At 40.4% G+C, this 13,376-nt stretch overlaps 1 protein-coding gene across 5 annotated transcripts in view; it reads right to left on the bottom strand.

Moving 5' to 3' along the window:
• prom1a (prominin 1a) overlaps positions 1-13,376 on the bottom strand; it is a 61,324-nt gene that overhangs the window by 30,952 nt on the left and 16,996 nt on the right. For 4 of the 5 annotated variants that reach the window (XR_009242097.1, XM_058649632.1, XM_058649631.1 and 1 more), the window contains exons 2-4: positions 9,260-9,318; positions 8,256-8,282; positions 3,413-3,618 (exon numbers count right to left, since the gene is read on the bottom strand). Coding sequence is in view for 4 of the 5 variants with exons in the window: in XM_058649632.1 (XP_058505615.1) it covers positions 3,413-3,618; positions 8,256-8,282; positions 9,260-9,318 (292 nt within the window). In the remaining variant the exon portion in view is untranslated. The remainder of the gene's footprint in view (positions 1-3,412; positions 3,619-8,255; positions 8,283-9,259; positions 9,319-13,376) is intronic. The other variant, XM_058649634.1, reaches the window with a different exon arrangement.

Here is a 13,376-nt window from a genome sequence, read left to right as displayed (position 1 = left end):
TCTCAAACTGCTGCTTGGATATTGCTGCGGAATTTCTAATATCCGGGCTTCATTCCAATGAGGACAGAAAGTCAAAGAACATCAAACTAAATAGATTGGTGCATCCCTTCAGTCAAGGACGAGACGAGAACGTCCTCCTGAGCCGTTGGTGATGTGGCTACGTTCCCCGCGGCGACTGTTTCTTCTTCTTCTTCTTCTATCGAGACTGTGACACAGAGAGTGGATTGTGTTTCCTGTTGTTTTCATTTTCAGTGAAATTATTCCGGAGAGATACAGATGAAGATTTAATGTGCTCATACGGAGGAATGTTCAACATATTTCCAGCCTGATCCTGCTTTGTTTTCCATTGTTTTCCTTCATCTCATCAAAACTCTGCCTCAATTTCCGGGCCGGTTGTGCAGCAGCATGTTAAGAAAATGAAAAGCATATGTCATTTTGGTGAAATCCTGGGAAAATGTTTTATTTATCAGTTTCGCACCTTGATACAGACACAGACTTTTATTTTGAAATGGAAATGAATGTATTATTGTAGGTACAATAATTGTACAATTTTTTCTTTGTAAAGAAATGTAAATGCTATGCATGTTACATATAAAGTAATGATTATTAGGCTATTTCTTTTTTATTTGCTTCATTTACGTCAGGGTGCAAATAAAGAGAAGCGTGAATATTAAACTGAACTTTTCTAAAATGATATCCCAAATTAATTAAATCGCTGAGAATTAAATTAGTTTAGTCCCTTTGCATGCACAGAAAAAGACTACTGACATCCATACACTCACCCACCAAACTGCACATCACACAAGTCTCCTGGACACAAGTGATCCACAACTGTTCAAGTATAATAGCGACGTTAGAGGGGATTTATCGTCTATAAGATCATATCATGAGTATTTAAAACACCCACAGAAACTCCTGAATCAGTGTCACATGACCACGAGACGCCCTTGCGAGCCTCCTCCCTGCCACACAGGTTCGCCGTGTGTGGTTATGCTAATAAGGAGAAACCGAAACTAAGTCTTTAATTCTTTTATTATTTGCTTTTGTGTGTTTGCTGCACAATTTACCTAAACAGTAGAACATGACATGTGAATGTTTACCCAGAGTGCAATGTTCCTACACTGTGGTTCATTTACAAGCCTTTGAATTTGTACTTGAAATTTAAGTGAGTTATTTTCCTGAAACACTGTGTCCAAGGACATAATCTGTAATTAAAATCACAATTTTAAAGGATATCGACTAATTATTATTAACAAAATCCCCCCAAAAGATCTTGCCCACGCATATGCGACACATCAAGAAAACAAACTTAAGTCAAACAAAGAGACAAAGTTACACAAAAACCTCAACAAATATCACACCGTTAAACACTGTTACCACAATATCATCGAATCCTCAGATACCGATATTGTACTTAGTTTCTAGCTTTTTCCAAAACTACACGCCAATCAAATTATCAATCAAACTTCCGCGACATTATCTAATTTTAATTATTTAATTATTCACCTTTGATCATTTAAGCAACAATCAACAAAGTGGGAGCCATGACAGAATGTGAAACTGTGAGAAGCCAGGGTTTAAGTGCGGCACAGGTGCTGCACAGCATCGTGCGTGGTTTTTGATCATGAGGTGTGTATTGATTTGTGAGACTTTTGTTTTTTGTCCTGCAAACAAAAACAAGGTTTCTGACCTTTCAGACACAGAGAATCAATCAAGATCAATACTGGAAGCTACACCGACTAAAGCCACATGCACATAAATGACCAAGCAAACAGCGTGTCATAAAAGAGAGGAGAACAGTTCAGCCATGTACACTTAACAATCCCTATATTGCAGCAGTTAATGACAGATAATACTGGCAGCTAATTCGGCTGCTGCATTTCCCATTGGATGCAGTCATCAGCCAAACTGTCATGTGTGCATTTAAATTGGGGAAATGACAGCTCGAACATTATTATAATAAACTCAGGAGGCTGGTGAAGGATGTGTTATACAAAAAAAAGCTGAGCATAATAATAAGGCGAGGATGGAACTTTCCAGAAAAGACGCCTCCACCATGTAAACTGCCTATAATTATGATTTTCAAGCTGTCACTTGGTTGTTTTTATACAAATATATATAGTATGCTAATATAATAATGATGATAATTATAAAAAAAAAAATCTCTAGAGTATATTAAGCTGTAGTGTGAATTCCCTGCAAATTATGATGACAAATGCTTGGACTGAGCATGAATATGAAGGATGCTGCCACATAATATCTTCACTAGGTCTTATATACTATATATAGCAAACAACACTCGGCGGGGGTGGGGGGGGGGGGGGTGATGAGGCTGATGACCAGCATTTGTGAGTGTGTGTGCGTGGAAAGGACACATTGGATGAACATGTTAGAGCAGAGTAGAGTAGAGGAGCAGTGTTTATGTTTGCACATGCCATCATGTGAGCTGATTTCCTCACATTTTTGCCTATGCATGCATGTGCACGTGTTAGCACGTTAACGCTCTGTCACGAAATTAGCACTTTTATCACGATTATAAACGCCATTCTAAAAAAAGGTCAAACTTCAGTATCAAACGGCGAATGAAAACCTATAGATATTCAGCCATTTCGTTTCACTAGGCCTTTTATCTGTTAGCATGTTAGCTAACTTTGCTCAATCATAATTTGGCACTTAGCTGTGGCTAGTCACAAAATTTACTGTCATGAAGTCAAAACTTCATCAAAACTTGATTTTGTTTTTCTAGACTTATTAGGACCTTGTTAGCATGTTAGCGTACTGTCACTAAGCATGACTCAAATGTAACACTAAGTCGTTGTTTGTTACGTTTTTTTAATTGCCATTCTAAAAGACGCCTGTTCCAAAAGTCAGTGACAAAACAGTTCACTATTTTGTTTTTCTAGACATATTAGTATCCTGTTAGCATGTTATTGCTTTGTCACTTAGCTTGACTCAAAATTCCCACTTTTATCACGATTATAAACATCTTTCTATAAAAATAGTATCAAAAGGTGATTGAAAACCTATAGATATTCAGCTATTTTGTTTCACTAGGCCAATTATCTGTTAACATGTTAGCAAATTGTCACTTTGCTCAAATCAAATTTAGCACATAGCTGTAGCTAGTCACAAAATGAACTGTCATTCTACAAAAAACTCAAAACTTCATTAAAACTGATTATGAACTTTTTAGCATGTTAACGCTTTGTCACTTAGCTTGACTAAAAATTAGCATTTTATCACCATTATAAGTTGTTGCTAGTCACATTTTTAATTGTCATTCTGAAAGACGCCTGCTTCAAACGTCAGATATTAATAAGTTTAATAACTTATTAGTATCCTGTTAGCATGTTAACGCTCTGTCACTTAGCTCGACTCAAATGTAGCACTTAGCGAACGGCGTCACACTCACGTGATGACCAGCGACGTGGAGAAGAGCAGCGTTCCCAGCAGGCCGCGGCGACAGTCCGCGTTCTTCCTCTGGCGCTGATGCATCTCGCCGCCGCAGTTGTCGCAGCAGCGGCACATGCAGAAGAAGAGGCCGACGAGCGGCACGAGCACGGTGAACAGCAGGCCCACCGCCGCACACACCACAAAGCCTATCTCGTAGTAGATGACCTGGGGTCAGCGGGAGGGAGGGAGGGAGGGAGAGAGGGAGGAAAGACAAAATCACATGAGGAATAATGAAAGACGATAAGAAAGAGATGGCATCAGGTGTGAAGGAGGAGGGAAATAAAGGGAGGGAGGTGAAAGGAAACACAATTGGATCAAGGGAGTGAAGGAGAGAAGAAAAGGACAGATTAACAGCAATATAACAGGGAAGAAGGGAGGACACACACTAGGAGGTTTAGGATCAACAAATCTAAAAATAACTCTTTATCCAAAAGGGATTTATTGAAAAAAACAATACAACACTAATCACTGTGGGAGAATCCTTTCTTTCCCGTTCTTAAACTCAATAATAAACTCTTTAATGAAATCACTGTGACTAGTGCATTTTTTGGTTTTCTTTGTCTTCTTCTGAGCTTTTTCCAGACCAGTTAGATTCTGATTGATTGTAAACACACAATAATGATTCAACTGCAAACCTTATTATCGGGACACATTAGTCTGACTAACCCAATTTCATCATAGTCAGACTAACATGTTGATATGTATTTTAAAGTACGGTTTAAGTCGGACTAAGAAAATAATGTGTTTTTCTTGCCTCTGGAGCAGAATATATATTTAGCCTGAGTGAGTAAAGTCTGAAGTGAGTGCAGTGAAATGTGCGATCGTCGACAACTCACCTATGAAATTGCATTTCTCATTACAACGTCTCTATAATTTGATTAAATATTTAAAATCTTTAAGGTGACAATGCAAAGAGAAAAAGTCCTCCTGCTAAATTGTTGCTGTAGGCAGGTTCAGCTCCTCTGCATTCCCTCCTGTCTTGTACCACAGCGCTGCCGCTTTAATCTGCGCCCGGCTACACTGGGGGTTTGTAGGTAAGTTGTCACGATGAAGCTCTGTTAGCGTCTCATTATAAAAGGATCAAAGCGGGCGGCTGCGATCCGAGCTCCTGACCGGACGCATGGACGGCTCTCCCGGCTGATTCACACTCATCTCAGTCTCCCTCGTAGGTCAGCGGCTTCTCCAGGGACCTGCATGAATGAAACCTTCTCTGGTCCACTTTGAAAATCTTTCTGAACACTTTATGTAATTATGGTGGTTGGATGTGTCACGGCTGTGGATGCAGGCGTCGGGAAAATACAGCAGACGTACGAGATACAGGAAGGAACATGGTGACAGCGACAGGATGTGAATGGTCCAGTTTGATAAATTAAACTTCTCGCCACAACTCAAAACAAGAAGGTTATCCAAAACACCCTGAACAAAGAGGAAGGCTGTACTTACAACGCTGTTATTCTCACAGTTAAATCAGCTTTAATAGAAGCCAACGTGTCTCTTTTTAGGATGATTGAGTCATTACCAGCACCTGAGATACAAAGTCTCCTCTCTACAGATTGGACGTCACCTGAGATAACAGTTACCTCTGCTGCTTTTTATTCATGCCTCTTCTATTCTGCGCCACAACCACTTCACTCTCCCTCCATCAGTGAATCAGTGTGTGTTTCCACCCACAAAAGAAATTCCATCTACCCCCCCGACACTTTGGGGTAATTCCCCACATTTCAGTATCCAGGATCTCCTGAGGGTGTGTGTGTGTGTGTGTGTGTGTTGTTGGCGATACTTGACAAAAGAAGGTCAAAGATGTATCCACTGCTCTTCAATGGCCTGCAGCTCAGACTAGTTTTGGACCAGAGCTTTATCTTGAACAAGTGCCCTGAAAGAAGAAGGTGACCTTCCGCCAATAAGCAGCTGAATAATGTGTTGGCAGCATGTCTCTAAGTGACGAAGGCGGGCACTTTGTGGAGCTTCAGAAGTCAGAGTCCATCAACACAGCGGCCGTAAAGTGTCCTTGAGCAAAATGCTGTTTCCCTACACGCAGCACACAGACTGTACAGTGTCCTCTAAAAGGATTGACTAATCATCTCCAATTCAAACTTCAAGACACAAGGGGGTTTCAATTTAGAGATATTACAGAGATGGAAGAAACAGAAACAGTTTTTTATGAACGTTTCTTTATAGAATGTTGCTCAAAGAGCATTGGGATGGACAGAAGAACCTAAAGGGCCGATGTGCCGTCACTGAGGCAACAAGAGCAGCAGCTCGTGTGGACTGACATCTGGTTTGGCATTTGTGGTCAGAAAACAACTTTGACAACAACATGGATTCTTCTGCTGTTTGATGGTTGAAAATAAACCTACAGAAGACCAGCAGGTCGAGGAGAAGATGCTGGGATATGAACCACTTCCTCACACCGTCCTCCTGCTAAGTTTGAGTGTTTCCATGAGGTTGCTAAGGAGGTAGATTCCATACTTCCACACTCAAAAATAAAGGTCTGATCTACCTGTGATATAAGAGCCACGGAGAGTAAATTAATGATGTGGTTCCAAGTTGCTTGAAAGTACACTGGATTATAGACCCACAGCGACAGCAGCAGCTCCAACCTTAATAATACTGGATAACATTTCTCTTCTGTGCTTAAGTGGCACATCGCGCAGGTACGGGGCCTGTTTTCCTTTTTTGTTCCCTGAAGAAAAGTTTGGAGTCACTTCTGGGATTTAGTTGCTTTGATAAACCTGAGCCAGAGTCATAAATCTTATGCAGTTTTAAAAAGCTCTAGTGCAGAATCAGGTTAGCAGCGTACTGCAGCTCGCTTTCATGACAGTGAAATCAAATATTTCTGGAGAAACTGGAGAAGTAATTGCTCCGACTTATTAACGTGATAAAAAGGCAGCGGGATGCGCGGTGACATGCAGAGGATTTGTGTCGATGATTATGAGTGCGAGGCTTTTATGAGGCTGTGCTCTCTCAGCGTATGTGTAGAATGAAGGTTGTAGAAAAACATCAGCAGGTAAAACACGAGTGTTTGTGTGTCTGTGTTAACATGTGACTTTTACACAGGGGAAGAAAACGCAGCAGAAAAATCAAATCGATGGCTGACCAGCTGTGAGCTGAACAGTCATTACAGTTCACACATCGTCACACAAGGAGCAGAAGAGTTGTCAAAGTGCGGCTGCTGCACTGTGAGTTGCTGTTGACATGAGATACAGAGCACAGGAGTCAGAGGTGCTATTTTAACGTAGTTAAGTGATAAGAAGGTTCAGTGGAAGTCAGAGGGCTGCACAACTGTTTATGTAAACTCCAAGGCCAAATCCTTATTTCCATGTTTACCCCCATTACCCTTATCTCTCTGGAACCCTACAAGATGAGACGCCCGTTCAACAATGTGACACGACATCACGGAACATATGTAAGTAACATGCTAACATGTTTTTGCAGGAGATTCAGACTCGTGTGTGTTGTGTTAATGTTTTACAGCGTTTGGTGCTGGAGGTGGTGTTTCGGAGGTTAGCATAGCAGTGTCTGCCGTGGCTAACTATTGGCATTTTTTCCATCATACAGTTCGAGCACAATTCAGCTCAACTCTACTGATTATTTTGGTTTTCCATCAGTGATAGAACCTCGTACCTGGTGCTTTTTTTTTGTACCTGCTCTGACGAGGTTCCAAGCGAGCTAAAAGCCGATACTAAAAATGTGACGTTGACAGATTTGCCGGCCAGTCATGAGCGCGACGTCCGGCACAAGAATCAAACCGAACATATGCCGAACTGTAGATCAGTTAAGAAACACTTAAACAACCTGAAAATGTGCGTTAATCTCCAACATTTAGCAAAGGAAATGTCTAAAATCTCAATATTTCACAGAGGAGTCTGGTGTATTTAGCGACAGCACTGCTGAAAGCCAGCGATCGTGAGCCCAATCACAAGCCATTCAGTATCAACTCATTCTAATGATTCTAATGATTCTAATGATTCAGTATACTGAAAACAACTGCTTTGCTCGTCACTAGTTTGTGTGTTTGTGTCATGAATCACGGCAGTTTTGTGCAGCCATGCTATGCTAACCAAGTAGAGCTAGAAGTGTATCGTTGAAAAGCGCCATAAGTAGCTAAAGTCAACTAATGTTGCTAAAGTAATGTCCAGTGTTGGACTAAAAAGATCAGAAACAGGGAGAAAAGCCTTGTGTAGTGTTTCGGCCAAACACAAAAACATGATTTGATTGTTGGAATATTTGTACTTCAAGACTTAAGTGGTCAACACTTGAAAGTCGAACATCCCTGAACTTCTGATGCAGTGTTTCAGTGTTTCAGTGTTTCACTTGACTTGTCAGCCGCTCACAGGTGAGATGGCCGGTTTATCTCTGTCACGGGCGACTGAACACTCGCCTGTCAGAAAACACAACGCCTGAGGAAACCTGGAGGAGCAGATTGTGGTTTGTGCAAGAGACAAGTTTTTGTTGTGGCTACCGTAGCGACACAACATGCTAATGAGAGTTACTGTTGAGACGGTAGGTAAAAAAGCTCAGTTTGAAAGGTTAATAATACATTTTTAATTAGACTTTAATTATTTAGTCAGCCCTTACTCTTCATTCATCCTGCCCAAATAAGAATCAGGACACTCTCACTACACAGGAATGCACTAAATTGAGGGTTAAAATGGGATTTTGAGCCATAAAACTCAAAATTCAGAGACGAAAGTGGAATTTTAGCGACTGCTGTGCAACCCCACTGACTTTGCTTTAGGATGGAGCGGGATGACAGGAGGGGATGGACGGGTCTGACAGTGAATCCAGTGTGCAGACGTTACCTGAAGGCTCAGCACTATGTTCTCTGGCTGAAGGAGGCCAGATGAGATGGAGAGGACATGCAGAAGACAAAGGCAAGTCAGCGTCAAAAGACAGAAGCAAAAGACGTGTGGATGAACAATAACAACAAAAGACAAAAAGAGAAATGAAAGACGTCCGTCATCAGCATGCAAATCCACACAGACAGTAATAAATGAGACACACAGAATGTATTCATGAGTGAGTCAAGAAAAGAAAAGTCTTTGTTTGTCCATGTTGTGTCTTTAAATGCACACATTGTGCAACAGAAGCAATTACCATGTTTTTCTGGGCGGTGACAAAGATGTCAAAAGATGACCTTATTGGCTTTGGTTTGCAAAAAGCTATTAACACTTTCCTCCAGAGGAGTCACGGACTGCAGAGTATCTGCGAGGCACATTTGTCGAGTGTCAGAACGGCTGGAGCAAAAAAGTGTTTTCCTCCTCGATAGCAGGGGTCTGCAACCTGTGGCTCTAAAAAACATGTTTATTTTTATTTTATTTTATATTGGTCTTTCAAAGTGAGCCGATCTTAAAGGTGTTGCAATATTCTGTGAGTCACATTCAATGTCTTAAATTAAAAAGCCTCAACAAACTTGTGTTTGAAGTATGGAAGTCAAATGTCCTGTCCATCTTTGGATCCACATAGGTCGGTCTTCTAAAGCATAAATTACACTGAATCCAAATATTTTTGGGTTACTTAGGGTTACATTTTTCCAAAAACAGTGGGAAGACCAGGTCTAAATTATTCAGTGTTTTATTTTTTAGGTATTAACAGCAACGGAATGTCAACAGTTTTCTTTTTGTAGTTCTTAAATGTCATTATCTTCATTTTATGGGTGAAATGGGTTTTTTTGTGGCTCCAGATTCATTTTATTTGGGTGGAAAGGGGACAAAAAAATGTCTCTTTTCATTCTAAAAGTTCACCTCTGACCTCTAAGCAGACAAAATAAAAGCAGTAACACACACACACACACACACACTCTTACCTTTTGATATTCTGTGTGAAGAGCTCCAAACTTGTCTTTTGCCAGTTTGACGATAAGATCTGAAACAACATGGAGGGAAAACAACACATTAGGAAAACTCTGCTGCCGTTTTTGTCAATTTAGAAATAAGATTTCTGATTTATCAGCTTCTTAAATGTGAATATTTTCTTTTTTTTTTGCTCCATTTTACAAAAAAAATCATTAAAAACAAATACTTGTTGGTTTGTTGACATTTTTCGACATTCTCTCAATAACTCTTGGTAAGTAATAACGGTAAATAATGCAGAGTTAAGTTTTTCATGGAAAAAAAAAAAAAAAAAGTTATTTTCTGTCAAACTGAAGCAGCAGGTTTGACATTTCTGAGGAGACGCTGTCATGAAATCCACAATCAACAGTGACACTGCTGCGTCCGCTTCATCCCTCCGGGTTTAGGCCGAGGGCGAAGTCTGACACTGTGAGCAGCTCGTCTATTATTCATCACTGGACTGACATCCTGTCAAAAAGTGCTGCTGGTGCTGCTCAAACCCTGGTTCCTGCTCAATCCCGGGGAGAGCTGACGAAGGGACCGCGCGACAACTTCAGAGAATTTTACGTCGAGTTGATGAAACTGACGCGTGTGTGTGTGTGTGTGTGTGTGTGTGTGTCGGTGGAGTTCATGTTTGTTGATATAAGAGCCCTGGTTTTACATTACTGTTGGATATTGTGTCATTATTTGTTGTGTTATGTGTTAATGAGTATGTTTATCCTGCAGTTACTTCCAATAAATGAGAAGAAGAAGTTCTTCTTCTTCTTCCTCCAAATGAATCACATATTTGAAAACCTGAACATGCCCCGTGAAACGTGAACATTTTATGTCTGAAAGTGGTTTTCGAGGGAATGTGCGTCAAAAATTGGAAGTGGGCGGGGCTAAAATCTGACAATACTAGAATTGTTTTTTTGTTATTTCTGTGGAAATATCATATTTTTATGTTGCTAGAATTGTTTTATTGTTTATGTCATTTATTTGATGTTGGATAAGTGACATACTACAAGATTATAGTGCTGATTTCCATAATAAAAGGTTTTTCTATAAATGTATAAAAGGTAAAGGTTCTCATGGATATTATCACATGATTTACTGTACAGTACCTCACTTGGATTATTGTGGCTGCTGGAATAATACAAATGTATAATTCATGAATCATATCCAAATAAGGATAAAAACAAAGAAACTTGACAGTACAGTGTTTGGGCTGAAACACAAGGTTTCCACAGACTGTATATTTTGACGTCTAATTGAAGTCATGTAAAGGATATTTAATGAAATGACTGTTTTAATAACTCCAATCCCAGTTAAATGAAAACATTATTTCATTCTTCATTCTCCTGCAGACACGGAGCGCTGCTGATGTGACTCATCTCGTCTGCTCAGAGGTGAGAGGTTTTCCAAAAATAAAACCAGGAGAACATTTTTTCTTTGTGTCTTCTGCAGCACAAAGTTCTTTTCTTCAGGAGGAAATGAATTGTTTGACGTATCACGAAACAAACTTTCTGCCAATACATTGCAGCCTTTGAGACATATTACAGTGTTTTGATTTAAAAATAATGAATTGTTCATGATTGAACAATGACCTGATTCCTGTAATCCTCTCTCCCTGCCCGAAGGTTTTCCCACCGTGTTCGTGCAAAAACAAAACAACGATAATATAAGTCGGTTTTTCCATATCTAGGTTAAAGTCCCTCCGCCCTGTAACGGCTATAGGACGTCACTATTGTGCCTTTATGATCGAGCTGTAAAATAATCTGTAAAATAATCCAACTTTCTCCATAAAAATAAAAGCACATGGAGCTGAGAGCAGAGCTATCATCTTTTACCTGTCCCCGTGTTCTTTTGTGCGAGTTTCAAAGACTAAGCTATTTTTGTCCTCTCTCACGATTCAGGTAGCAGTAACCGAGGAGTGTATTATGATTCTGCACTGACCTCAGTGACGGCTGCAGGTTTGGTTTAATTATTATATCAACAGAGAATCAGCATCTTTGAAATCATCATTTTTTTACAGCACAAACCTCAAATATTGAGATGGAACAGAGTTTGTTTATTAATGGATTATGAAAACAATCTTTGGTTGCAGCTCTAATAGAAACACTTTTTTTTGTTCTGCATTTACACCGTCTTTAGAGACAAGATGGTGCGGTATGTGTGGACAGAGTAACCACGGAAACGCATCTTCCTCAAAGCGGAGTCTCGCAGGACGAGATTTTACGAATTTAACCCTGAACACACCCTTCAAGTAGATCTTGTACTTGGGGTCGAAATTTAAGAAATAGTGCTTTTATTTTGTGAAAAACTGTGATGTTTACTAATATTCCACTAAAAGTAGTCAATCCTTACAAGCAGTGTTCCATTTTTGCTTGAAGAATATTTATTTATTTATTTGACTTTAAATCCATGAAGGGAAGCAGCTGCATTTCCCAGAACACACTGCAAATACAACACTCCAGGCCTGAGCTGAGTCTTATTATCTGACTGCTCGAGGCAAGTTGTGATGCTTGAACTCACAGTTCCCTGGGACGACTGAGGAGGAGCCACACGGAGAGCATGAGAAGGTGAAAATACCTCCAACTGCCAGAGAACAAGGAGGGGGGGGGGGAGATGACCACTGAGGTGAGCTACAGTACAGCCCAACAACTGCCCAGAGGCATCAGCAAAGCCACAGGAACATCACAGAGAAATCTGCAGGTGGCTGTAGATCAAGAAGAAAGATCCACGGTGTAGCAGGAGTCACCCAAAAAATCCATGAGCCTTTTTATCAACATATAAAGATGCTAATGTGTAATATGTCATTACATCTTTGATCTTTCGTACTTTTAAATAATAATACTAGTTTAAAATAATGAAGTTAAAGTATCAGGATAAAAAAGCCCCTTGGGGCAGTAAATAATGGTCCTCAGTCCAAGAGTTCAGAGCTCAGAAGCTCAGAGGATGTTTTCTGGAGTAGATGATCGTCCAGGACAGATTTTCAAAATAAAAAGCTGTTTCTTTTATCAACTTGAAAGAAAATCTTAGAAGTCATTTTTGCACAATCACACAGAAAGACAAACAAACCAAAAACATAACCCCCTTGATGAATGAATGAATGAATGAATGAATGAATGAATGAATCTTCTCGCTTCTGAAAAAAAAGGGCTCATGAACAAAGTGATGGCTGGGACGTCGGCCAAGAATGAAGAGCATCAGGGATAAAGGAGCCGTGAGAGGATGAAGGAGTGAAAGGGAGTGGAAGGAGAAAGGAAGGACAAAGACAGGAGGAAAAGGAGGAGAGGTGAAAGAGTGAAAAGCCGTACGAAGGAAGGGTTTGAGTGAACCTCTGTTTCCAGTCAGAGACATTTAATCCCTCACTCCATGAGTGTCCACCCACATTAACTCTCTCCTCTCCTCCTCCTCTTCCTCCTCCTCCTCCTCTTCCAAAAGCAGGACTGAAAATAGACGTGCCACATGCTGAGCGAGATGCATGTACAGTATTAAAGTGTAAATGCACATTTTGAGATGAATGTAAATGTAAACGCAGAAGCACAAGCTGGTTTCAGCATTTAAAGCAGATTTATTGAGGCTTTCCAGAGATCTGAAGATAAAGACGAACCAAGAGAGAGGGTTTGGCTTTTTTGTCTTTACTTTTACTGGAAGGGATTCGTTCGCCCAGAGAAATCCAGCAGAGCTCTGTCTTGGTTCAGCTGATCAGAAAAAACATGAGGAGGAAGAAGATAAAGAAGACGAAGACAAAGAAGATGAAGGCCAAGAAGACCAAGACGACAGAGAAGACAACCAAAGAAGAAGATGACACTAACAGTGGGTTCCTCAGGACGCTGAACAGTTTCCTGTGCCAGAACTTTGTTCTCATCAGGACGGAACATTTATTGATGCACTGACAGAAGAACCTTTGTCTCTGTGTCTACTGTAGAAGTGACTCAGCTAACATCATGGTCAGAGGATGCTTCAGGCTTATTGCTCCGATACTCAGCCGTGTTCTTTTAGGAAAACACACGAGTTTCCAGGAGAACAAACGTCTCCTCGTTGTTTCAGATATGAAATAAAGCAGTTTCTTTGCGCTGCTAATTGGTTTAACTGTGGATTAGTGCT

The sequence above is a fragment of the Solea solea genome, chromosome 14, assembly GCF_958295425.1.
Source record: "Solea solea chromosome 14, fSolSol10.1, whole genome shotgun sequence".
Lineage (NCBI taxonomy): Eukaryota > Metazoa > Chordata > Actinopteri > Pleuronectiformes > Soleidae > Solea > Solea solea.
Note: the sequence above shows the minus strand (reverse complement) of the source record. Positions and strands in the feature narration are given on the sequence as shown.